The sequence below is a fragment of the Cyprinodon tularosa genome, unplaced genomic scaffold (assembly GCF_016077235.1).
Source record: "Cyprinodon tularosa strain WSP-4 unplaced genomic scaffold, ASM1607723v1 ctg1060, whole genome shotgun sequence".
Classification (NCBI taxonomy): Eukaryota; Metazoa; Chordata; class Actinopteri; order Cyprinodontiformes; family Cyprinodontidae; genus Cyprinodon; species Cyprinodon tularosa.
This window is the reverse complement of record NW_024037850.1, coordinates 61,587-86,503: the sequence shown is the minus strand read 5'-3', so window position 1 is coordinate 86,503 and position 24,917 is coordinate 61,587. Positions and strand designations below refer to the sequence as shown.

The 24,917-nt window shown below is 46.0% G+C and overlaps 2 protein-coding genes across 2 annotated transcripts; both read right to left on the bottom strand.

Moving 5' to 3' along the window:
- On the bottom strand, window positions 1–21,927 carry LOC119785093 (TBC1 domain family member 12-like). The gene is made up of 13 exons (XM_038287504.1): window positions 20,570–21,927; window positions 12,380–12,515; window positions 8,948–9,072; window positions 8,792–8,874; window positions 6,004–6,121; window positions 5,817–5,923; window positions 5,629–5,712; window positions 5,457–5,551; window positions 5,303–5,374; window positions 5,100–5,228; window positions 4,920–5,029; window positions 331–589; window positions 1–257 (listed from the first exon to the last, which is right to left on the bottom strand). Exons 1-13 carry the CDS (start codon window positions 21,610–21,612, stop codon window positions 180–182), a joined length of 2,439 nt encoding a protein of 812 aa, XP_038143432.1. The 5' UTR covers window positions 21,613–21,927; the 3' UTR covers window positions 1–179.
- A 1,892-nt stretch (window positions 21,928–23,819) lies between these two features.
- LOC119785043 lies at window positions 23,820–24,769 on the bottom strand. The gene has a single exon (XM_038287437.1). The coding sequence runs from the start codon at window positions 24,755–24,757 to the stop codon at window positions 24,014–24,016; it is 744 nt and encodes a 247-aa protein (XP_038143365.1). The 5' UTR covers window positions 24,758–24,769; the 3' UTR covers window positions 23,820–24,013.
- Between the last annotated feature and the right edge of the window lie 148 nt (window positions 24,770–24,917).

Genomic DNA, 24,917 nt, shown 5'->3' with positions numbered 1-24,917 from the left:
GGGAGGAGCCGTCCTTCCAGCCAGCAGAGAGGGATTAACCATGAAGCTGAAATCTTTAATATCTCTGCAGGGAAATACTGACGTTATCAGGATGAACCGACCGCCTCAGTGATCGGCTCCTGTATCTCTGGTCTCTGCGTTCAGATCTACGCCGAGCCTCCGTCTGGGTAGCAGTAGTGTTAGCTTCTCAGAGCCGGGCTGCTGCTGGACTTCTCCGCCTCTTTCACGTTCCCGTCCTTCATCACAGCAGAAAACACCTGGAACAGGAAACATGGAACACTGAACATCAGGAAGTCATTCCAGACCCATGAATCCGGTGACGGCGCTGACCTGAGCCCAGCGGCGGTTCCTGCTGATCATGTGCGTGTTGGCCATGGCGGTGAAGAGCATCTGCGGCTGCAGGTCGTCCGGCAGGCGCGTCAGGAACTGGGCGATGTGGATGAAGTCCATCTGCATCAGGACGTCCTCGTAGAGCCGCAGGATCCCCAGCCCGGTCCGGAACAGAGTCTCCTCTCCGTCTCTGCAGAAGACGTCCCAAACTCGGCACGCCACGTCCAGCGGGAGCGACTTGCTGTACAGGGTGAAGATCCTGGAGGGAGAGAGAGGAGGGAGACATCTTCAGCAGCAGTTGGTGGGACGGTTCCACCCAGACAGAACCAGTTCAGCTTCCTCCAAATGGCTGCAGGGCTAACGTGTTTACAGGCTAACAAGCACAAACGTTAGCTGCAGGGCTAACATGTTTACTGGCTAACAAGCACAAACGTTAGCTGTAGTGCTAACATGTTTACAGGCTAAAAGGGACAAACGTTAGCTGCAGGGCTAACATGTTTACAGGCTAAAAGGGAAAAACATTGGCTGCAGGGCTAACATGTTTACAGGCTAACAAGCACAAACATTAGCTGCAGGGCTAACATGTTTACAGGCTAAAAGGAACAAACATTAGCTGCAGGGCTAACATGTTTACAGGCTAACAAGCACAAACATTAGCTGCAGTGCTAACATGTTTACAGGCTAAAAGGGACAAACGTTAGCTGCAGGGCTAACATGTTTACAGGCTAAAAGGGACAAACGTTAGCTGCAGGGCTAACATGTTTACAGGCTAACAAGCACAAACATTAGCTGCAGTGCTAACATGTTTACAGGCTAAAAGGAACAAACATTAGCTGCAGGGCTAACATGTTTACAGGCTAACAAGCACAAACATTAGCTGCAGTGCTAACATGTTTACAGGCTAACAAGCACAAACGTTAGCTGCAGGGCTAACATGTTTACAGGCTAACAAGCACAAACATTAGCTGCAGGGCTAACATGTTTACAGGCTAACAAGCACAAACGTTAGCTGTAGGGCTAACATGTTTACAGGCTAACAAGCACAAACGTTAGCTGTAGTGCTAACTTGTTTACAGGCTAAAAAGAACAAACATTAGCTGCAGGGCTAACATGTTTACAGGCTAACAAGCACAAACGTTAGCTGCAGTGCTAACATGTTTACAGGCTAGCAAGCACAAACGTTAGCTGCAGTGCTAACGTGTTTACAGGCTAACAAGCACAAACGTTAGCTGCAGGGCTAACGTGTTTACAGGCTAAAAGGGACAAACATTAGCGGCAGGGCTAACATGTTTACAGGTTAACAAGCGCAAACGTTAGCTGCAGGGCTAACATGTTTACAGGCTAACAAGCACAAACGTTAGCTGCAGTGTTAACGTGTTTACAGGCTAATAAGCACAAACGTTAGCTGCAGTGCTAACGTGTTTACAGGCTACTAAGCACAAACGTTAGCTGCAGGGCTAACGTGTTTACATGCTAATAAGCACACACGTTAGCTGCAGGGCTAACGTGTTTAAATGCTAATAAGCACAAACGTTAGCTGCAGGGCTAACGTGTTTACATGCTAATAAGCACAAACGTTAGCTGCAGGGCTAACGTGTTTACATGCTAATAAGCACAAACGTTAGCTGCAGGGCTAACGTGTTTACAGGCTAAAAGGGACAAACGTTAGCTGCAGGGCTAACATGTTTACAGGCTAACAAGCACAAACATTAGCTGCAGTGCTAACATGTTTACAGGCTAAAAGGAACAAACATTAGCTGCAGGGCTAACATGTTTACAGGCTAACAAGCACAAACATTAGCTGCAGTGCTAACATGTTTACAGGCTAACAAGCACAAACGTTAGCTGCAGTGCTAACGTGTTTACAGGCTACTAAGCACAAACGTTAGCTGCAGTGCTAACATGTTTACATGCTAATAAGCACACACGTTAGCTGCAGGGCTAACGTGTTTAAATGCTAATAAGCACAAACGTTAGCTGCAGGGCTAACGTGTTTAAATGCTAATAAGCACAAACCTTAGCTGCAGGGCTAACGTGTTTACATGCTAATAAGCACAAACGTTAGCTGCAGGGCTAACATGTTTACAGGCTAAAAGGGAGAAACGTTAGCTGCAGGGCTAACATGTTTACAGGCTAACAAGCACAAACATTAGCTGCAGTGCTAACATGTTTACAGGCTAAAAGGAACAAACATTAGCTGCAGGGCTAACATGTTTACAGGCTAACAAGCACAAACGTTAGCTGCAGGGCTAACATGTTTACAGGCTAACAAGCACAAACATTAGCTGCAGGGCTAACATGTTTACAGGCTAACAAGCACAAACGTTAGATGCAGTGCTGACTTGTTTACAGGCTAAAAGGAACAAACATTAGCTGCAGGGCTAACATGTTTACAGGCTAACAAGCACAAACGTTAGCTGCAGTGCTAACATGTTTACAGGCTAACAAGCACAAACGTTAGCTGCAGGGCTAACATGTTTACAGGCTAACAAGCACAAACGTTAGCTGCAGTGTTAACGTGTTTACAGGCTAATAAGCACAAACGTTAGCTGCAGTGCTAACGTGTTTACAGGCTAATAAGCACAAACGTTAGCAGCAGTGCTAACGTGTTTACAGGCACTAAGCACAAACGTTAGCTGCAGGGCTAACGTGTTTAAATGCTAATAAGCACAAACGTTAGCTGCAGGGCTAACGTGTTTACATGCTAATAAGCACACACGTTAGCTGCAGGGCTAACGTGTTTACATGCTAATAAGCACACACGTTAGCTGCAGGGCTAACGTGTTTACATGCTAATAAGCACAAACGTTAGCTGCAGGGCTAACGTGTTTAGATGCTAATAAGCACAAACGTTAGCTGCAGGGCTAACGTGTTTAGATGCTAATAAGCACAAACGTTAGCTGCAGGGCTAACGTGTTTAAATGCTAATAAGCACAAACGTTAGCTGCAGGGCTAACGTGTTTACATGCTAATAAGCACAAACGTTAGCTGCAGGGCTAACGTGTTAACATGCTAATAAGCACAAACGTTAGCTGCAGGGCTAACATGTTTACATGCTAATAAGCACACACGTTAGCTGCAGGGCTAACGTGTTTACATGCTAATAAGCACAAACGTTAGCTGCAGGGCTAACGTGTTAACATGCTAATAAGCACAAACGTTAGCTGCAGGGCTAACGTGTTTACATGCTAATAAGCACACACGTTAGCTGCAGGGCTAACGTGTTTACATGCTAATAAGCACAAACGTTAGCTGCAGGGCTAACGTGTTTACATGCTAATAAGCACAAACGTTAGCTGCAGGGCTAACGTGTTTACATGCTAATAAGCACAAACGTTAGCTGCAGGGCTAACGTGTTTACATGCTAATAAGCACAAATGTTAGCTGCAGGGCTAACGTGTTTACATGCTAATAAGCACAAACGTTAGCTGCAGGGCTAACGTGTTTACATGCTAATAAGCACAAACGTTAGCTGCAGGGCTAACGTGTTTACATGCTAATAAGCACAAACGTTAGCTGCAGTGCTAACGTGTTTACAGGCTAACAAGCACAAACGTTAGCTGCAGTGCTAACGTGTTTACAGGCTAACAAGCACAAACGTTAGCTGCAGGGCTAATGTGTTTACAGGCTAAAAGGGACAAACGTTAGCGGCAGGGCTAACATGTATACAGGTTAACAAGCACAAACGTTAGCTGCAGTGCTAACGTGTTTACAGGCTAACAAGCACAAACGTTAGCTGCACGGCTAACGTGTTTACAGGCTAAAAGGGACAAACGTTAGCGGCAGGGCTAACATGTTTACAGGTTAACAAGCACAAACGTTAGCTGCAGGGCTAACATGCTTACAGGCTAACAAGCACAAACGTTAGCTGCAGTGTTAACGTGTTTACAGGCTAATAAGCACAAACGTTAGCTGCAGTGCTAACGTGTTTACAGGCTACTATGCACAAACGTTAGCTGCAGGGCTAAGGTGTTTAAATGCTAATAAGCACAAACGTTAGCTGCAAGGCTAACGTGTTTACATGCTAATAAGCACACACGTTAGCTGCAGGGCTAACGTGTTTACATGCTAATAAGCACAAACGTTAGCTGCAGGGCTAACGTGTTTAAATGCTAATAAGCACAAACGTTAGCTGCAGGGCTAACGTGTTTACATGCTAATAAGCACAAACGTTAGCTGCAGGGCTAACGTGTTTAAATGCTAATAAGCACAAACGTTAGCTGCAGGGCTAACGTGTTTACATGCTAATAAGCACAAACGTTAGCTGCAGGGCTAACGTGTTTACATGCTAATAAGCACAAACATTAGCTGCAGGGCTAACGTGTTTACAGGCTAATAAGCACAAACGTAAGCTGCAGTGCTAACATGTTTACAGGCTATTAAGCACAAACGTTAGCTGCATTGCTAACGTGTTTACAGGCTAATAAGCACAAAAGTTAGCTGCAGGGCTAACGTGTTTAAATGCTAATAAGCACAAACGTTAGCTGCAGGTCTAACGTGTTTACATGCTAATAAGCACACACGTTAGCTGCAGGGCTAACGTGTTTACAGGCCCCAGAGGAGGCCGGTTCGGGGTCTGATGGACTCACCAGTCGATCAGGTAGAGGTCAGGGGTCAGGCTGTTTGTCTGGAAGTGGCTGAAGAGACGAGGCAGATTTTCCTCGAAGAACATCTCAAAGGCTGTGAAATACTTTAACATCTGGGAGAGAGAGCAGATAGCTACAGATCTCTGGGGTTCTGGAAAGTTCTGGAATGGTGCAGCTGGTTACCAGGTCGTGGTCCACTCTGAAGAAGGCCATCTGACAGGGTTTGTTGAGCAGGTTGGCGAATGTGATGAAGGCCTCGGCCTCCTCCAGGTTGAGGATCAGCACGGCCGCGATGAACGACATCCCCTGGACCTGAAACACACACAACTCTGAGTCGGACCGGGAGAGGTTCTACGGGTCCATCACAGAACCTGAGGAGGACTCACGTATCCGATGTCGGGTCTGTAGCAGGTGTACGCTCCCAGAACGCTGTGTAGCAGGTCGTGGTACGGACCGCCCTGCAAACACAACAGAACAACGTCACCCCAAACGCCCCAGAACCTCCAACCTGACCCGTCAGAACCGCTGCAGGTCCGGTACCTTCTGGAAGATGAAGAGAGATGGGAAGGTTCTGGAGATGTCCAGCTTGATGAGGTCCAGACTGGACTCCCTGTCGGCCAGCGAAGCTCCTCCATCTACACAGAAACACAGAACAGCTGTTAGCTCCGCCGCCGGCCCGGTTCTGACCAGGCTTCCCGCCCCACTCCGGTACCGCTCTCGTTGTCGTTGACCGAGCTGGTCTCGCTGTAGCTCCTCCACTTCTCTTTGGCTCTGGACAGGAAGATCTCATACAGCTCTGCAGGAACACAAACAGAACGGAACATTCAGCACCACTAGAACCGGGCCTGAATGGACCGGTCAGCGCCCGAGGGTGGAGGAGAACCCGCTTCCCCTTGGTACCTGGGGTGATGTTGAGCTCGTTCCCGATGGCCAGGCTCCACACTCTTCCTCGGACTCCAGGAGGAAGGCCCTGCCACCAGAGCTCACGGACGCGCCGCGTCGCCTTTCTGAACACAAACACACTCAGTGAGCCGCGAACACGCCCTCCGACCAACACCGCAGAACCCGGAGGACCTGCAGAACCTACACGCTGTCCCAGTGAGGGAGGATCTCCTGGTTCCAGATCACCATGGCGCTGGAGATGCTGTCCTCCTGTCGGTGTCTCTCCTTCATCTGACGCTTCTTCTTCTGGGCTTCCTTCATTTCTGAAGGAGACACCAGAAATTATATGTTAATATAAAAATGTAGAGCATGAGGCGGGGCGGTGCGCTGATCCAAACCCATAGAACCATTCCCACGGTTTCTCCAATAGAACCCGTAGAACCGTTCCCACGGTTTCTCCGATAGAACCCGCAGAACCGTTCCCACGGTTTCTCCCATAGAAACAGCAGAACCATTCCCACGGTTTCTCCAATAGAAAGTGCAGAACCGTTCCCAAGGTTTCTCCGATATAACCCGTAGAACCGTTCCCATGGCTTCTCCCATAGAAACCGCAGAACCGTTCCCACGGTTTCTCCCATAGAAACATCAGAACCATTCCCACGGTTTCTCCAATAGAAAGTGCAGAACCGTTCCCACGGTTTCTCCGATATAACCCGTAGAACCGTTCCCACGGTTTCTCCCATAGAAACCGCAGAACCGTTCCCACGGTTTCTCCCATAGAAACAGCAGAACCATTCCCACGGTTTCTCCAATAGAAAGTGCAGAACCGTTCCCAAGGTTTCTCCGATATAACCCGTAGAACCGTTCCCACGGTTTCTCCCATAGAAACCGCAGAACCGTTCCCAAGGTTTCTCCGATAGAAACCGCAGAACCGTTCCCAAGGTTTCTCCAATAGAAACTGCAGAACCGTTCCCACGGCTTCTCCCATAGAAAACGCAGAACCGTTCCCAAGGTTTCTCCCATAGAAAACGCAGAACCGTTCCCAAGGTTTCTCCCATAGAAAACGCAGAACTGTTCCCAAGGTTTCTCCCATAGAAAACGCAGAACCGTTCCCAAGGTTTCTCCGATATAACCCGTAGAACCGTTCCCACGGTTTCTCCCATAGAAACCGCAGAACCGTTCCCACGGTTTCTCCCATAGAAACCGCAGAACCGTTCCCACGGTTTCTCCCATAGAAACCGCAGAACCGTTCCCACGGTTTCTCCCATAGAACCCGTAGAACCGTTCCCACGGTTTCTCCGATAGAACCCGCAGAACCGTTCCCACGGTTTCTCCCATAGAAACAGCAGAACCATTCCCACGGTTTCTCCAATAGAAAGTGCAGAACCGTTCCCAAGGTTTCTCCGATATAACCCGTAGAACCGTTCCCATGGCTTCTCCCATAGAAACCGCAGAACCGTTCCCACGGTTTCTCCCATAGAAACATCAGAACCATTCCCACGGTTTCTCCAATAGAAAGTGCAGAACCGTTCCCACGGTTTCTCCGATATAACCCGTAGAACCGTTCCCACGGTTTCTCCCATAGAAACCGCAGAACCGTTCCCACGGTTTCTCCCATAGAAACAGCAGAACCATTCCCACGGTTTCTCCAATAGAAAGTGCAGAACCGTTCCCAAGGTTTCTCCGATATAACCCGTAGAACCGTTCCCACGGTTTCTCCCATAGAAACCGCAGAACCGTTCCCAAGGTTTCTCCGATAGAAACCGCAGAACCGTTCCCAAGGTTTCTCCAATAGAAACTGCAGAACCGTTCCCACGGCTTCTCCCATAGAAAACGCAGAACCGTTCCCAAGGTTTCTCCCATAGAAAACGCAGAACCGTTCCCAAGGTTTCTCCCATAGAAAACGCAGAACCGTTCCCAAGGTTTCTCCCATAGAAAACGCAGAACCGTTCCCAAGGTTTCTCCGATATAACCCGTAGAACCGTTCCCACGGTTTCTCCCATAGAAACCGCAGAACCGTTCCCACGGTTTCTCCCATAGAAACCGCAGAACCGTTCCCACGGTTTCTCCCATAGAAACCGCAGAACCGTTCCCACGGTTTCTCCCATAGAACCCGTAGAACCGTTCCCACGGTTTCTCCGATAGAACCCGCAGAACCGTTCCCACGGTTTCTCCCATAGAAACAGCAGAACCATTCCCACGGTTTCTCCAATAGAAAGTGCAGAACCGTTCCCAAGGTTTCTCCGATATAACCCGTAGAACCGTTCCCATGGCTTCTCCCATAGAAACCGCAGAACCGTTCCCACGGTTTCTCCCATAGAAACATCAGAACCATTCCCACGGTTTCTCCAATAGAAAGTGCAGAACCGTTCCCACGGTTTCTCCGATATAACCCGTAGAACCGTTCCCACGGTTTCTCCCATAGAAACCGCAGAACCGTTCCCACGGTTTCTCCCATAGAAACAGCAGAACCATTCCCACGGTTTCTCCAATAGAAAGTGCAGAACCGTTCCCAAGGTTTCTCCGATATAACCCGTAGAACCGTTCCCACGGTTTCTCCCATAGAAACCGCAGAACCGTTCCCAAGGTTTCTCCGATAGAAACCGCAGAACCGTTCCCAAGGTTTCTCCAATAGAAACTGCAGAACCGTTCCCACGGCTTCTCCCATAGAAAACGCAGAACCGTTCCCAAGGTTTCTCCCATAGAAAACGCAGAACCGTTCCCAAGGTTTCTCCCATAGAAAACGCAGAACCGTTCCCAAGGTTTCTCCCATAGAAAACGCAGAACCGTTCCCAAGGTTTCTCCGATATAACCCGTAGAACCGTTCCCACGGTTTCTCCCATAGAAACCGCAGAACCGTTCCCACGGTTTCTCCCATAGAAACCGCAGAACCGTTCCCACGGTTTCTCCGATAGAACCCGCAGTAGAACCTGCAGAACCGTTCCCACGACTTCTCCAATAGAACCCTTAGAACCGTTCCCTGGGTTTCTCACCTCTCCTCTTGGCTCCTGCCACCATCTCCTCGTACTCCAGCTTGTGTCGCTGAGTTTCCTCCACTGACTTCGCCGGCAGGTTCCTGAGGGACAGACAGAGAGTCCAATCAGACGGGTGGGCGGTTCCCCATCTGACCCATTTCTAGAGACACTCACGACGGCCTGTCCTCCAGGATCAGAGCTGTGGTGGACAGAGGCTCAAACTCCAGGTTCTTCCTCCGTCCTGCAGCGGGGGGGCGCTGGGGACACGAGGATGAGTCCGTCCCGTCCTCCTCTTCCTCCTGTGGACAGTAAACAAAGAGCAGAGCTGAAATCCAGCAGAACCCCGTCCTCTCATGGTTCTGATGAAGCAGCGGTTCTGGTTTCTGTTAATGGGACTGAATGTAGAACAGAGGCTGTTAGTAAACCAGCTGAGGCGTTTCTTCATGTATGACCGGTGTGAACACGCATGTTAATGAGCACATGTCCTCCTGCTGAATGGCAGCCATGTAGTGAGGCGTGTGTGCGGTCGCTCTGCACCATGAACGGCTCATTCAGAGAAGCACAGCTGCAGCTCCGCGCCACAACAGCAGCCATTGATAACAGCCCTACTGCCCACGGCCAGCAGGGGGAGACAGAACCTCCCTCTGAAGCTGCTCCATTTAAATCAGGAGATAAAGAAACAACACAAATAGATACTAAACTACTTAAAGGTTGGACTCACCCCGGATTTTTTGTCTTTGTTTAAAACAGCTGAAATCGAGCAAGTTTTATTTCTAATTATAGGAAGAGCATTCATGGGTCGCCATGAGGAAATGTAACTGTGTACATATTGTTTGAACACCCTGCTATGCTGCAGGTTCCACTTAAAAATCATGACGGGTCTGAAATTGTCATTGTAGGTGCATGTCCACAGTGACAGACATAATAAAAAAAAAAATCCAGAGATCACAATGTATGATTTGTATGATCCAGCTGCAAATAAGTATTTGAACACCTGTCTATCAGCTATAGTTCTGACCGTCAAAGACCTGTTACTCATTAGCTGCATAAAGACACCTGTTCACCCCAAACAATCATCAAGAATCCAACTACTAACAACCAGAACCAAAGAGCTGTCCAAAGACACCAGAGACTAAACTGTCCTCCTCCACCAGGCTGGAAACGGCTACGGGGAAATAAACAATCAGCTTGGTGGAAAAAGCTCCACTGTTGGAGCTTCATTAGAAAATGGAAGAAGCTAAACATGAATGTCCATCTCCCTCAGACTGGAGCTCCATGCAAGATCCCACCTGGTGGGGCCTCTAAGGTTCCTAAGAAAGGTGAGAAATCAGCCCAGAACTACATGGGAGGAGCAGGGACCACCGTTTCTATGGTTACTGATGTAAACACACTAAGACCTCGTGGTTTGAAATCATGCATGGAAGGTTCCTCTGCTTAAAGCAGCTCATGTCAAGAACTGTCTGCAGGTAACGAGCATCTGGATCCAGAGGAGTCATGGGAGAAAGTCATGTGATCAGATGAGACCAAATAGAACTTTATGGCCTAATTCCACCAACCGTGTTTGATGAATAGCATCCCTACTGTGAAGCATGGGGGTGGCAGCATGATGCTTGGGGGTGTTTTTCAGCACATGGGACAGGGCGAGTGTATTAAGGAGAGGATGAGCGGCGCCATGTGTTGGTAGATTCTGGGGAACAACCTCCGTCCCTCAGTTAGAGCAGTGAAGACGGGTGGAGGCTGGGTCTTCCAGCATCACAATGAGCCGAAGCACACAGCCAGGATAACCAAGGAGCGGCTCTAGAAGAAGCAGATCTAGGTTCTGGTGTGGCCTAGCCAGTCTCCAGACCTAAACCCAATAGAGAATCTTAGGAGGGAGTGACAGCCCAGAAACCTGACTCTTCTAGAGTAGATCTGTGAGGAGGAATGGGCCAAAATCCCTCCTGCAGCGTGTGCAAACAGTACCAAATATCAACATTGATTTTCTCAGGTGCTCAAATACTTATTTGCAGCTGTATCATGAAAATAAATAGCTAAAAAAGTAAAAAGTCATGCATTGGGATGTCTGGATTTTTTTTAGATAATGTCTCTCATTGTAGACATGCAACTATGATGATAGTTTCAGACTCCTCCATAATTTCTAAGAGGGAAACCTGCAAACTAGCAACTGATTTTCCTCACTGTAAGTAAGGACATGAGGGCATGGCTAGGTGTAGGTAGCACAAACCGCCCCCTTGAAATCTCATAATAATAGCCGGGCCTTCCCAGTTTAACGTTTTCATGGCCTGATAAGTAGCTCTGTGCTCTGTTTATAAATATTTAGTTTCTTAAGCTAATGTGAAAATCATCTAAATCCAAAGTAGCACAACAATGACCAGAAGACCTGTTTTGGAAAAAAGGAAGCTTCTCCACAAGATAAACTGTTTGGGAAGATGTGAAGGTCGGTCCTTAGATAAACTGAAGCTGATTGGGTCCTGCTGGGTCCCTGAATCAGAACCGTCTAAACGTTCCTGCTCCGTTAGAGCAGATCCAGCTGGGCTCCGTGGGGCTTTGAGCTGCAGCAGGATTCTGTCCTGTTTGGTTCTTTGGGTCTGCTTCTCCCGATGAAAGATTTTTCCCTCCAGCTCAGATTATTGTGGAGCTAAACCGAAGCGTAAAGAGAGAAAAACGTCTCCAGTTGTGCTACGTTTCCCTACGGTTTCAATCCAGATTACAACATCTGGAAACATCTGAGGCTCCTCCCTCTCCTCTAGTGTCTCCTACGTGTCAGCCGCTCGGGGCCAAAACACACGTGGCGGGCTGCCCTGATGAGTCATGTGACCCAGGCAGCAGCAGGAAGCGCCTCAGCAGAGCTCAGACTAACGGATAAAACACGCTGGAGGGTTTTCTGCTCGGCTTCAGGCTCACAGTCGCTGTTGTTCTCACCGTCTGCCTCATCGACAGCAGCCTCTGTGTGCAGGTCGCTTAGCAACCACTCCCACTAATCCATTTTACAGTCCCAATCCAGCCGTGACATCACATGAGAACAGATGCAGCGAAGCACCTGACTGGAAAACAAACGTAAATAACCAACAACAAACTGGTTTCTGGTGGTTTGAGGTTTTTTTTTATAAAACGCAGAGCAGGTTTACTGCAGCGGCTAAGATCCGACCTTCGCTGGGGTCAGGAGGTCACCAGGAGGATCCTATCCCACCCCATCACAGAAACCCAGAGGACAACAATAAGAAAGAGGCTAATTTGGACTAGAAATAATGATTTAGAACAAATTATTCTGCTTCATTCTATCTCTATTCTCCCACTCTGCAGAATCTGTTAGTTCAATCTCTAACGTTCTGCTCTCTCTGCTTTTTCTCATAGTAGCTTCATCTGGTCTGTTCCTGTTTGGCTGTGACTCCATCCTGGAAAGAAATATCAGCTGTGCTGCTGCCATCAACACCTTTGTTTCTAGATGTTGGAGCTTGGCCTGTTTTCCAGTGTAGTCCTGTTTCTCTGACTGTGACTAACTGGATGTGCTCTCTTCATCCTCTGACATGGGAGCTGCGATAGTTTCAAGGTGTTGCTTTATTGTATGTCTCGTCTCATAGGCGCGGCGAAGAGGCCAGAACCAACCTGCTGAGGGGCCACGCTGGGGGCCGCCTCTCGTCTCTGATCCTCCTCTCTGCTTTCCGCCTTTCCAAACAGTCTCCATCCTGGTGCATTGTGGGAAACTGTCCGGGACTCTTTGGGTTTCCTAGAAAACAGGCTCCTGAAGAGGGAAAAAAAAACTGTTAAAGAATTTGATCAAATTTAATGTCAGTTAAAGGTATAGAGGAGGATCTTTTATTTCCGGGTGGATCATCTCAATAAGTTGTTCTCCTAATTATCGATCATTCTGGTTATATGTTTACGTAAGGCCGTCCTCTTTTTCTGCACATGCGCGCTTTCAGGCCTATATCTGTGGTTTCAGACGGTCATTGAAGCTCACCTTTCTCACCGCGGTACTTTAAAAATGGCCGAGAATCGTAAAAGAAAACTTGTTTATGACACTTTAATGTATGAGAAGAAAAGAAAGGCCTCAGAAGAGGCAGATATATCCCAGAATGCTTTGCACAGAGAGCTCTTCTAGCAAAGCATTATGCAGGGGTTGGCATTAAGGATCTTTTTTCGGGCAAGTGACTTTCACATTTCATTTGCCCAGAAACTATTTTTACTTGCCCAGTATAATGTTTGATAAATATAGTTCCTAATATTCATTTTTGTATATATATCAATGAAACATTTTTAAATGTTTTTTGTAATTCAGTATTTTTTAAGTTTCCAGGTTCCTGGTGTGTATCTGCATGCGTCAGATAATGAACTCCAGCCTACATTACCGTGTTAACATGCTTTTCAATCCTTCCTGCTCATTCTTTACAAACTAAACTTTGCTTTAAACTGTTGTGTGCTTGGAAAAATATAAACTGTAATGTTAAAAATCTAAAAATCTTAAGATAAATCACAAGACAGAAGTCAATGTCAAAAATGAATAACCTTTATTTTAGAGTCACGGTATGTTTATACAAGATAATACTATTAATATAATGTGACTTTTCTAGAGAATCTTTATACATAGTTATTTTATTCAGGGTTTCCACAGTCTGACATCATTTCAGAATTCCCTGATTTTTAACTAGTGTTGCGCCGATACCGATACCCGATACCTGGCTGTGCAGTATCGGCCAATACCGACACCATAATAATGTAAAATATTTGCCATCATGGCTTTGTCAAGCTGCTGCCTACCTTTGTGTAGCAGGAAAAAATCTAATACAAAGTGAATCCAGTAGAATTTTTTAATAAAAAGTTCTACTGGATAATAAAAATAAAAAGTTTTTATTGCCTACCTGGAATGGGTGACAATAGTTGAATAAACGTATGGCTCTCAAAATGGTATCGGTGCCCTATATTTGCCACTATTTTAGGGCAGTATCGGGGCCCCGTCCGATACTGGTATCGGTATCGGTGCAACACTACTTTTAACCGACTCAGGATTAGTTTTCCCTGACAGAATAATAGCAACAAGATGATAATAATAACATAACAGGTCACCAATCTAACATGTTTAGCTCTATAACATTTAAATGCACCTCTCCAATGTCTAAGAGAAAAAAATGTAATGAAAATGTTTTAATGTATGATCTGCATCACTGTACAGAAGACTGTCTATGATAGCGCTTTCTAGCTCGTTTGTCGTTTTGGCAACTACATCAAAATTACCGCTAGGTGGACGAAAATCACGCCATCTAGCGGAAAATCACCCGGCTTTTTCATATCATGCAAGAATGTGTATAAAAACAAAAATGGCGCCGGCAACGCTTGTGGGTCATTTTCAGCGAATGTCGGTGATTTAAAAGTAATTTTGAGTGATAACATTTTTTTTTTTTTTTGTACTCTCCCGGCAATAAAAGCTACTTGCCCCGGGCGATGGTTAACATCGAGCCCTGATCATGGAATTTTCTGTCACAGTGGCCCGCTGTCGCCTCCTGACAGCGATGACAATACCAAAGATGGCGAAGGCACCGCACGGTGGAGGCGGAGTTATGTGACCAATGGGGAGCATAAAACAGTGATCATCTGTGCGAACGGTCTGTTAACCGAGTTCACTATAAAGTTCACCATATAGTCCTCGCTCTATTAAAGTAATGGAGGGATCTAGGGGTTAGGGCGGATATGAGCTATGAGAACACGAGGAGAAATAGGCTGGTGCACGCTCTCGTACACGTTTTATAAGCGTTCCCAGTCGGGAGCGGGTACAGGGTTGTGCATGTGCATTTTTTTTTTAGTGGAGAGGGCGGGTCTTTTCAAAAATTTGAGAAAATCCTCCACTATACCTTCAATCCAAAACAGATAAACATTAGGAAAAAAAACAGTCTCATTGATGAAGAAAAGTAGAGAAAGAAAAGAAAAGTAACTTTTGGGACAATATGGTCTGATAAAGAGAACATTTAAATACGTGTTTAAGTCAGAATGATTTGACATTTAAATATTATTTGCTACGACTTTAAGGAACCTTTTGCTATCTGTTTATTAATCCATTAAGTGCAAAATGTACTTTTTCCCCAGTTCTCAACTAATGGAGAGTTTTAAAGCAAAGTCAGTTCAGAGTGATCATAAAAACTGAGATAATTATTAAAAGTGGTTAAAATGTAGAACCATATAATCCTCAGCAGATTTAGAAAGGAGGTTTGAATGTGTCATTTTTCCACAGCCTCTCGATGCTGCTTTATTTTATCATTAATCACGTCTTAGGTGGAAACAACTCGGCCTCTTTGCATCCATAGACTAAACAAAACTACAGAGAAAAACATGTTTCAGTTCCTTAAACCCAGTTAAGCAAGAACGGTTGTTACAAACATGTGCTGCATTAGTGCATCAGCAGCAGTTTCTGCTGCGCCGTTAATGATGTTAGTGGAAAAAAAGCCATGAGATCAACAGTTTTAAATCTGCTTCAGTAGAAAAGTCTGGGTCAGCTGATGGGAAGGAGCAGGATTTAGGAAGGAAACAATCTCAGCTCTAAAACACAGTCAGAGTCAGAGAATAACTTCTGGATGTCTGCGTGTCTCAGGAACATTTATTAAAAGGTTTGTTTAAACAAGCAGGAACATGCTCCTCTCTAAAGTTTAACCTCCTCACACTGATCAGTCTGTCGTTCTGAATCCTTTAAACTAAAGGACTGTCTCTGTTCCTCTGACGTCCAGAGGAGACCTAGTGGAGGCCACCAAAGAAACACTGAACTCATCTTCTGCTCCCAGAAACCAGGAGATCTGAGCTTGTTTAAAAAACCAAATGAGCCTCAATGTGGCCTAAATAACCCTCAGATTCCACAAACGCCATCAGGGCTCCGCCCACTGATCTCTACTCACTGGATCGCTGATTGCCCGAAAAAAGTGAAGCCGTCATCCGCCATATTGGTACTCCCCGCTCCCACAGAGACCCTCAGTAAAAATGCCTCCCTGTTCAGCATTTAGCTACTAAGACCAGCAGATTTCTGTCTGCAGGAAGACGTTCCACTGGTCATTTCCCAGTCAGTGGATGAACTAACCAATAAATCCATCTATAGCCGATGGATCCTATAGTATAGTCTGCAGACTAACATTAGTCTGTAGCGTAGCATTAGTCTGGCTAGCATTAGTCTGGCTAACATTAGTCTATAGCGTAGCATTAGTCTGTAGCGTAACATTAGTCTGTAGCGTAGCATTAGTCTGGCTAACATTAGTCTATAGCGTAGCATTAGTCTGGCTAGCATTAGTCTGGCTAGCATTAGTCTGGCTAGCATTAGTCTATAGCGTAGCATTAGTCTGGCTAGCATTAGTCTGGCTAGCATTAGTCTGGCTAGCATTAGTCTATAGCGTAGCATTAGTCTATAGCGTAGCATTAGTCTGGCTAGCATTAGTCTGGCTAGCATTAGTCTGGATAACATTAGTCTGTAGCGTAACATTAGTCTGGCTAGCATTAGTCTGGCTAACATTAGTCTGTAGCGTAACATTAGTCTGGCTAGCATTAGTCTGGCTAGCATTAGTCTGGCTAGCATTAGTCTGTAGCGTAACATTAGTCTGGCTAGCATTAGTCTGGCTAGCATTAGTCTGGCTAACATTAGTCTGTAGCGTAACATTAGTCTGGCTAGCATTAGTCTGGCTAGCATTAGTCTGGCTATCTCAGACTAACTGGAAGATATTGACTGAGTTAGCCATTGACGTTGGGTCTAACGTTAGAAAATAGAAACTAGAGGAAATAGAAAGTAATTCACAGAAACAACGTTAAAGTATATGGAAGCATTTATGCACGATTAGCAAATAGGAAAATAGCATTAATAGACGTTTACTTGGAATTCAGTCTTGATGCAAAATCGTGAAATTATATGCAATATATAATTACAACGATAATGTCATCAATGTTTCATGTACATCATCAATTTATCACTTTTGGCTCATCTGTATTACTCTGCTCTATTAACACATTAATTTTATTGTGATAGATTAATATAATATGTTATATTACCTGATTTATAGACTTCATAATGAGTCTGCAATGTGATGAGCTTATTGTTTTATTTTAAGTTAAAATAATCTATTGATGCTATGAAACAGCCAGTCTGTGTCAAAGTGAGTCTGCCTGAAAATGAGAACAGATTGTTTACATTGAGACCGGTCTAACTAGGGAGTACCAATATGGCGGCCGGTGGCTTCACTTCAACCTGCTACCAATGGGCAATCAGCAATCCAGTCAATAGTGATCGGTGGTTCCGTCTCCGCTCACGTACGTCGTGCGGATTACTTGTCTGTCATGTTAATCGATGAGAACTCTTCCACAGCTACGCGTTCGCACGTCTCCGTCCACGTACGTTTTCTCCGTCCTTCAGCGTCAAAACACCAAGCCGACTTATTTCTTGCTCCGCTCCGATCCGGCCAGCTCAAGATCCGCAATCGCACCAAACCGGAGAAAGAACGTCCAGAAGATCCGGTTTAAATTAAAATATAGTAACAATAGATTGGCAACTAAAAATTAGAGCATAATTACCAAAAAACGAAACCATTTAATTAAAGGGTTGGATGCAAACTGTTGGTTCAACAAACCAGAAAGCAGATTTTCTCATCTACATAAAAATATTTATTTTATACCGAGAGAATTAAAAGTTTAATCACATCCAGTCAAAACAAACTTCTTGTTGCAGGAATGGATGAAGAGACGCTGAGTTTGGAAGCAGAAAACAAACAGTTCATAAAAAAACTATTTTATATCATCCTAATTATCCGTGTTACATCCACAATGAAAAGAATAATATCTGGGCAGAAACTGTTCATATGCTGGATGCTGATGAGGATTATTTTTAATGTCAGATTAAATTAAGCGTTCATTTCCCAATCTCTGGCTCCTATGAATTTAATAATAATACCGCGCATGCTTTCCTCCAGCTCTGAGGAAGTCGGAGCGGAGCAGGACGGGAGGGACAGCGGAGGATGTAGGCTTTGCTTTGCCCAGGCGGAGCGTAGCGCAGCGGAGACGGAGGATGAGGGAGTTCAGGGTAAGCAGAGGTTTCAGGTCCATCTTTGCTCCTGCAGCTTCGCCTCTGAGGCGCCATGGAGACAGCAGACATGTGACCACCACAGCCGACATGTCCGATCGCCAAACAAAGACCCAAATATGGAACTGAATGAAGATTCAGAGCAGGGATCCGTGTGATCCGAACGTCTGGACTCTGTCCGTGGGTTATACCCGGAAAAACGACTCATGAAGGGAAGTTTGGACTGAGGGAGGAAGCTGGAGTACCAGGGAAGAACCCATGAAGGTACCGGGAGAACATGCAGAGAGCGTGGGTGGAGAAGGTCGCAGAGATATTGATCAGAGTTCAAACACGCTCTAAACAGAACCAAGAGTTTCACTAGACTTTGAGTTAGCAGGAAGTGGCGCTTCAACTTCCTGTCCATCACTGCGGCGTACACGCTTCAGTGTCTAAGTCGGGCCGTTCTAGAGGTTCAGACGGGCCGATGCGGAACAGGTTTCACTTCACGGTCTCACATGTTGCTGTGAAGCAGAACCGGATCAGAAACAGGGAAGTTGGCTGAGTCAGCGGTTTCTCCTTTGCTCCTCAGAACCGGAGATGATTTTTATCTGAACAGAATCAGCAGCAGACCTTCAGCCTTAGAACAGATTCACCAGAACCGCCAAGCAGAGCCGGCGCTGAGGTTCACCACGGAGGTGCAGAGGAACACCGTCTCTGGTTTCCTGCTGTGCGTGTCTGGAACCGGGCCACGTGACCCACAGCGCCCCCCTCCCTCCCCTCCGTCTGTCTGGATTTCCTGCAGGTCTAGGAGATTCCAGCTGCTGAGGCTGACGTCCAAACTGAAGCAACACTTCAGCAGATGGAGGTTCAGGCAGGAACCGCAGAGATCCGGAACTATGCGGCTCCAAACCAAACCTCTCACTTTTTATAGCCTCCATCCTGGATCGACTTCACCCCTCGCCTCCCTGGATGAATCATCTAACTCAGTTACCCTTCATGAAAACATTTCACACTAAATAAACAGTTTTCTCTTTTGTTTCTTCTTATCTGGGTTCATCCTGAGCTGAACTATGGCAGCCAGAACCATGATCCTACCTTAGAACCGTTTCACCGTTTTCTGGAATCATTCATCTTTTAGCGGCACCATTAATGCCGGCTTATGCTACGTTCAGACCGCACGCCGCAGAAGCATCAAAAACGTGCGTTCTGCTTTATTTTTGATGCTTGCAGGGAACTTTAGTTTATTTCTGATGCGCGGCTGAAGCATCTTTGCTGCTCTGGCTGTGCGATGGAACAGTGGGTCTGATGTGAAAATTAAAGTAATAAACTCACCGTTGAGTTAGCGTTAGCTTGCATGACCGGCAATGGAATCACTTTGAAATAGTAATATGAATTTTTAGCTTGAAGAGAAAATAAATTATTTCTGTGTAGAAATAATGACAATGAACTTCTTTTTAGGTCAAAAATGTGTTCTGAATATATTTTAACACTGAAACGGTTAAAACAAACATACATTTAATTTTCAGTGGCATTTTTAATTCAAATCACAGCGACACAGATTTACTTCCATACCTGTGGCCCCGTCGCCTCTTTGCGGTTTTCCGCTACCGTTCGCGGCGGCTGGAAGGCGTTTTTCACGTACGTAATCCAAACTGCAGGCAGCAGGATAATAAAAGCCAACATATTCTGCCGGCAGGTTTCTACATTCTAAGTTAATTTAGGCGTTAATAAACTGTTTCAGAGGAGTGATCATAGCGCTCTACATCAGCAGTGCTGCGTCTGACTCCCTGCCAGCTCCCAGATCAGCTTCTCTCATTGGTTGATGCGGCGTCCAGCAGCTAAACTCCTTTTGCTGCGCCTCAATGTGCATCAACCATTGACTTTCCATGTAAAGCTGCTTCTGCTGCTTGCAGTCTGAACGTAGCATTAGAGCTCCACCCACAGACTAAAAACCCAAACCCTTATGTTTAAGTTCTGCCATTTTCTTCCCATTAGGTCCAAATGGTTCTGAGAACTAAACGGGGGATGTTTACCATCGATCTGATCAGGAAAGAGCAGCAGACGGACGATGTCGTCTCTCAGATCATCCTGCACCCAGACTGAGCCTTCATCTCCACAGGTTCTGAATAACTGGACCGCCTGACCTCTGCTGTCACACTATTAAACCATCGGCTGAAACGGGTCTGGTTCCTTCTTTGACCAGAACCACCGGTGGTGTTTCTGTGGAACCTGAGAAGGTTCCAGAACCTCAGTCCTCACACTGTCTCAATAGGTGCTGGAAATAAAGCAGATTAAACGGACAAAGGTTCCGCTGTGATTTAATCCACCATTAGAGAAGCTGGTCTCTATAGGCTTATGATGCTGGAGGACATAGAGACCACTTTTCCTCTGCTTCATTCTATCTCTATTCTCCTATTCTGAAAAAATAATGCTTTGTTTTTGGTCCGCTCTATAACGCTTCGACACTTTTTCTGACTTTTCAATTGAAAAAGCTTCCTGGATGGAAGAGAAATGTCTTCAAGCTAGGAAATAAAGTGCAGTGGATTGTTTGTTTTGTTTTTTGTTTTTTACTTTTTTGGAACTCGTATTCTGTTGTAATCCCTTCCTTTATGTTTTTTCTGCTTTTTCTCATCATAGTAGCTTCATCTGGTTTGTTCCTGTTTGAGTCTGGTTCTGAAATGATGATGGAGGATTCAGCAGGTTTTTATTTTCTGAAGCATCAAACCGTAAACCTCATGAATGAACCGGACCAGGATTTTGGGATAAAACCAGAGTCTTACCTGGTGAAGAAATCTGCAATCCCGAACCTTTTGGGCAACACTTTGAGCTCCGAACCCTCGGTCTCCTCGCTCAGTTTATCCGGGGCGCTCTGCCTCCGACCTGCTTCCAGAACACCCGCCTCAGGATCCAAGTAGAACCCCCCATCCCCATCAGGGGACAGCGGGGTGGCATCGCAGCTCAGGGACACGGTGGCGTTGGGGTTAGTCCTCAGACTCTGAGGCCTGACGGGGACACAGGGGTCACCCAGACCCTCCTCATCCTCCGGCTGGGTGTTGAGCTCAGACAGGGGACTGGAGGAGCAGGGCGAGGGGGTTCTGGACCTTGGTTCTGGACTGGAAGTATCCCAGATGGGGTCAGTCGCTGATGTTGGATCAGATCTCTGGTACTGAGGGAGACAGTAACCCCAGCTCAGAGACCCAGACTCCGTGTTCCTGGGGTAACAGTCTGAACCGGGCCACTCACAGCCAGAGCTCAAAGTATGCAAACCACCATTGGCAACTTTCCCTGTGTCACAATCCACGTCACACTGAGCCAGTCTCTGACCCAGGAGGTGGACGGACCAAGGATCCGGGCTGACTGTCACCCCGTTGGACATGTTCACACCCGGATCCGGGTGACCTGCTGAGGTCCGGGACCAGTTCACCTGCAGCCTCTCCGGACAGGAGAGCTGATGGTGGGGAGGGGTCCCGCAGTCCTGGGAGTCTCCTTCCCCCGGATCCTGGAGCCCAGCTGGACAGGATGCTGCTGCTGGTCCTCCTTCTTCCACAGGCGGCTCAGGAAACCCGTTCAGACCGCCAGGACCCTCCGGTCCGGAGAGGTACCGGTCCTCAGGAGAGACCAGCATGATCTCCGGGTCTTTGGTTCCGTTCCTTCTGTTCAGATCGACCTGAGTCCGGGTCCTGGCCCCCGCCTGCCCACCGCTGACAGCGGCCAGCAGCATCAGGCTCCGCTCCTTCAGCGTCCTGGGACCCGAACCCAAAGAATCCTCCTCGTTTTCGTTTAGATCCACAGGAACCGAACCTCCGCTCTCCTTCGTCTCCATGCCTCCTCAGTCCGCCGCTGAAGCCTCGGCCCCGGCCGTTAAATCCTCCGGCTCGGTGGGCCGAACTCCGCAGCAGCTTCTGTTGTTCTCCGAGGATCCGGCTACCATTTTACCGGGAGGAACCGCAGGGTTACCGGGGTCCGAGCGGGTCTATGGGCTCATGTTCGGCTCCGGAACCTCCAGGATTTAGTCCGTAGAAGAAAGAGAAGTTTTCCGCCGAGTGGAAGATTAATTAAATCCCTTCAGCTTGTTGCTGCAGCAACATTCCTCTGACCGCCCGGCGCCATCTTTAACATTCCCCAACAATGACGTCATTCTGACCCAAATAAGCTCAGAGTGCCACCCGCCGGTCAGCGTCTGTAACTGCAGAGCCTGTGGCTCATTCCTCTCTGTAACTGCTCCATCTGCTGGACACTGTGTGGAACTGCAGCATCTTCTTCTTCATAATGCTGCTGAACTACAGCTGAGACCTAAAATACCAAGTTTACTAATCAAGCTGCATTTAGACTCTCATATAAAGGAAAACAATCTTTCCCCCACATTGAATAAATAAATAATCAAAAAATATTTAAATAAAATGACACATACATCAGGGGAATGTGGCATTCTAAAGCGGTGAAATTGTCAACCTAAAGTCACAGAGATCAATGCATCAGATGGACTACCAGTGGCGCATTATTGGGAGGCCCAAGGATAAATTATTAACATGAAAATAAAAACTTAAAAGGAGTGGTGAGAAAACCTACAAAGCTCTTTACTGATAACCCCAAATAAAATCTAATGGACCTTTGAAAGTCAGTATGTTTGGAAATATTCAGTTTCTGTCCTCAGAGGCCAACAGTGAATATGTCAATTAAAATAGAAATTCACATTTAAAAGGAAAGTCCTGTCAGCAAATAATAATCAATGGATCATTATCTATATCTAAAACTGATACCCCAGTGGGCCTCAGCAGATGGCCGCTCACACTGAGCTTGGTTCTGCTGGAGGTTTCTTCCTGTTCAAAGGGAGTTTTTCCTCTCCACTGTCGCTACAAGCATGCTTAGTGTGAGGGATTGCTGAAGAGTCAATGAGTCGATGCAATCAGCTGGTTTTCCTTAGATAGAAAACTTTGAATCAATCTGACTGGATGATCTGGTGAACTGGAAAGTGACCTGAGATGACATGATGGGAATTGGAGCTATAGAAGTAAACTGAATTGAATTGAATACATTACGTTAATGAATTTAGCCTTAATTAGTAAAAAAAATAAAAACAATAATTTTCGTTGTGATCACTGAGTCTGGGAGCGGCCATTTTTTCCCAAATATAGTAGCCCCTCCCTCCTGCCATCTTCCAGCAGTGACGTCACGGTGCGGTAAGCCTAGCGCCATTCTCCCCGCTTTCCAAGCTAAATCAATGGGAACTACTAGACACATCTGCAATCAACAACAATTATTGAAGATTTCCAGAGGACTTCATCATTGAAATTCACCAGAGCTATAGTGAAACTGACAATGCCCACGTGCATGGCAGCTGGATGCTGGAATACATTGGGTAAAAGTGAAAAAAAGAGTTATTCCACCTTTCTGATTCCTGATCCTCCACGGACGGGTTGGTCGTTGGATCGCCAACTTGAAGAGGGAGGATTTGCCATCGAACTTCTGGCCAGAGAAAAAACCTGTAATATGTAGCCAACATTTGGAAGAAGAATGTTTTCAAGATGACATGGATAATAGAGCAGGGGTAACCAATTAAAAATCAGCGGGGTCCGAATAAAGAAAATCATCATCCAGTAAAGGTCCGGAGACATTTTTATTATAATCCGTTACTTTAAACAGAATTTAACACTGAAATAAAAAGCAGGTTTTAATGCATCCATGTTATATATTGAATTTTAAAATAAAATAAAAAAATTCAAAGAAAGTTTTTTTGAAGTAGAGAACAATAATCGTTCAGTTTGGTTTATAGATAATTTCCTGATTCCCATATTTTCTCAAACCCCTGAACTGATGGTTTGTTATTTTCTTTCTTTTTTCTGTCTTAATGTTGGCAGTGGGCTTTAGGCTGCCCTACAAGGCTTTAAACCTGGGTTTAACCGGAGACTAAGCCATTCTCAGGCACATATCAAGGTGCTCATTTTGAGCCTGGATCCAGATTTAAAAATCCAGATTTTCAAGAGGAGAGCAGCTTCAGTCAAAGCTTCATCTCAAAATGGTAAAAGAAAAACAAAGATCCAGCATTTTCTGTTCTTCTTTAACATTTTATTTAAACTGCTGCAGGAGCATTTCTCCAGAAAACAACCATTAATCTCACATTTCTAAAGCAATGGCTTCTAAGCAAAGCTGAATAAAACATATGAAGTGATGCAATGACTCGTCCTGCTGATGCACAAAGTAATCAAACCGCTCCTGAAGTAAAGCTAGAGGTCATCCTTCTCTCTGTCTCTGCACCCACACCTACAGAGGACGTTCCAGTTCTTCCAAAAGAACCAAAGCATAAAAATAAGCAGAAACAGGAGGGCCAAAGATTTGATCAGAATTTTGAAGAAAAGCACACATTCTCTTAGGATGAATGGGTTCTCCTCCGGTTTGCTCTCCTTCTCGCTGATTTGATTCTTTGCTTTACAGGTGAAGGTTTTAAAGCGTCGCGTTTCCTCCGTGTTTTCAATCTCAATCACCCTCTCTCCCTGCTCCCATGATCCGGCTCCTTTCTTCCAGGAGTACTGGATGGGTCCGGCAGCGTCAATGGCTTCACCACACCTCAGTTTGCAGCTCTGAGACAGAGTGCTGATGACTTCAACTTCGTGATTATTGAGGTTATCGATCCACTGAGCTTCAAAGGTGTCAGGAAGAACCTTGTTGTTGATCTCCACACTGAACACTCTTTCGTCTGCTTTCATCATGTTCTTCACAGTCAGTGTCCCGGTGGTCAGGTCCAGGTCTAACCGACCTTTCAGGTCACCCAGATATTCCAATGGGACAGAACCTTTAATCCATTCAGCTACTATGTCCCCTTTATGCTTCCAGGTGATGCTGGTTATCTTACTGGAGAATTTAGGCCTCAGAACCAGAGAACCTCCGGTCCCATAATACTGGACCTGAGCAGCGTCCAGATGAACCATCAAGCCCAACAGCAAATGAAGAACAGCAGAATGGATCCTCATGTTCTTACCTCTGTAAGTTAATGACAGAAAAAGCTAAAATGACAGAACTGATCTCACAACCACGTCCTCCGCAAAGTTCCTGTTGTGGTTTTTTTAGAGGACCAAAGTTCTCTGCAATGCATCAGAAGTAACCATAAATGGACATACATCTCTACATCTT

Bases quoted from the DNA above. Each gene is read 5' to 3' on its own strand.
- LOC119785093 (XM_038287504.1), bottom strand. From the start codon at position 21,612: ATGGAGACGAAGGAGAGCGGAGGTTCGGTTCCTGTGGATCTAAACGAA. The intron at 5,229-5,302 runs GTGAGTCCTCCT...TGTGTGTTTCAG, and splicing joins ACAGACCCGACATCGGATAC to GTCCAGGGGATGTCGTTCAT. The intron at 590-4,919 runs GTGAGTCCATCA...CTCTCCCTCCAG, and splicing joins GACCTCTACCTGATCGACTG to GATCTTCACCCTGTACAGCA.
- LOC119785043 (XM_038287437.1), bottom strand. From the start codon at position 24,757: ATGAGGATCCATTCTGCTGTTCTTCATTTGCTGTTGGGCTTGATGGTT.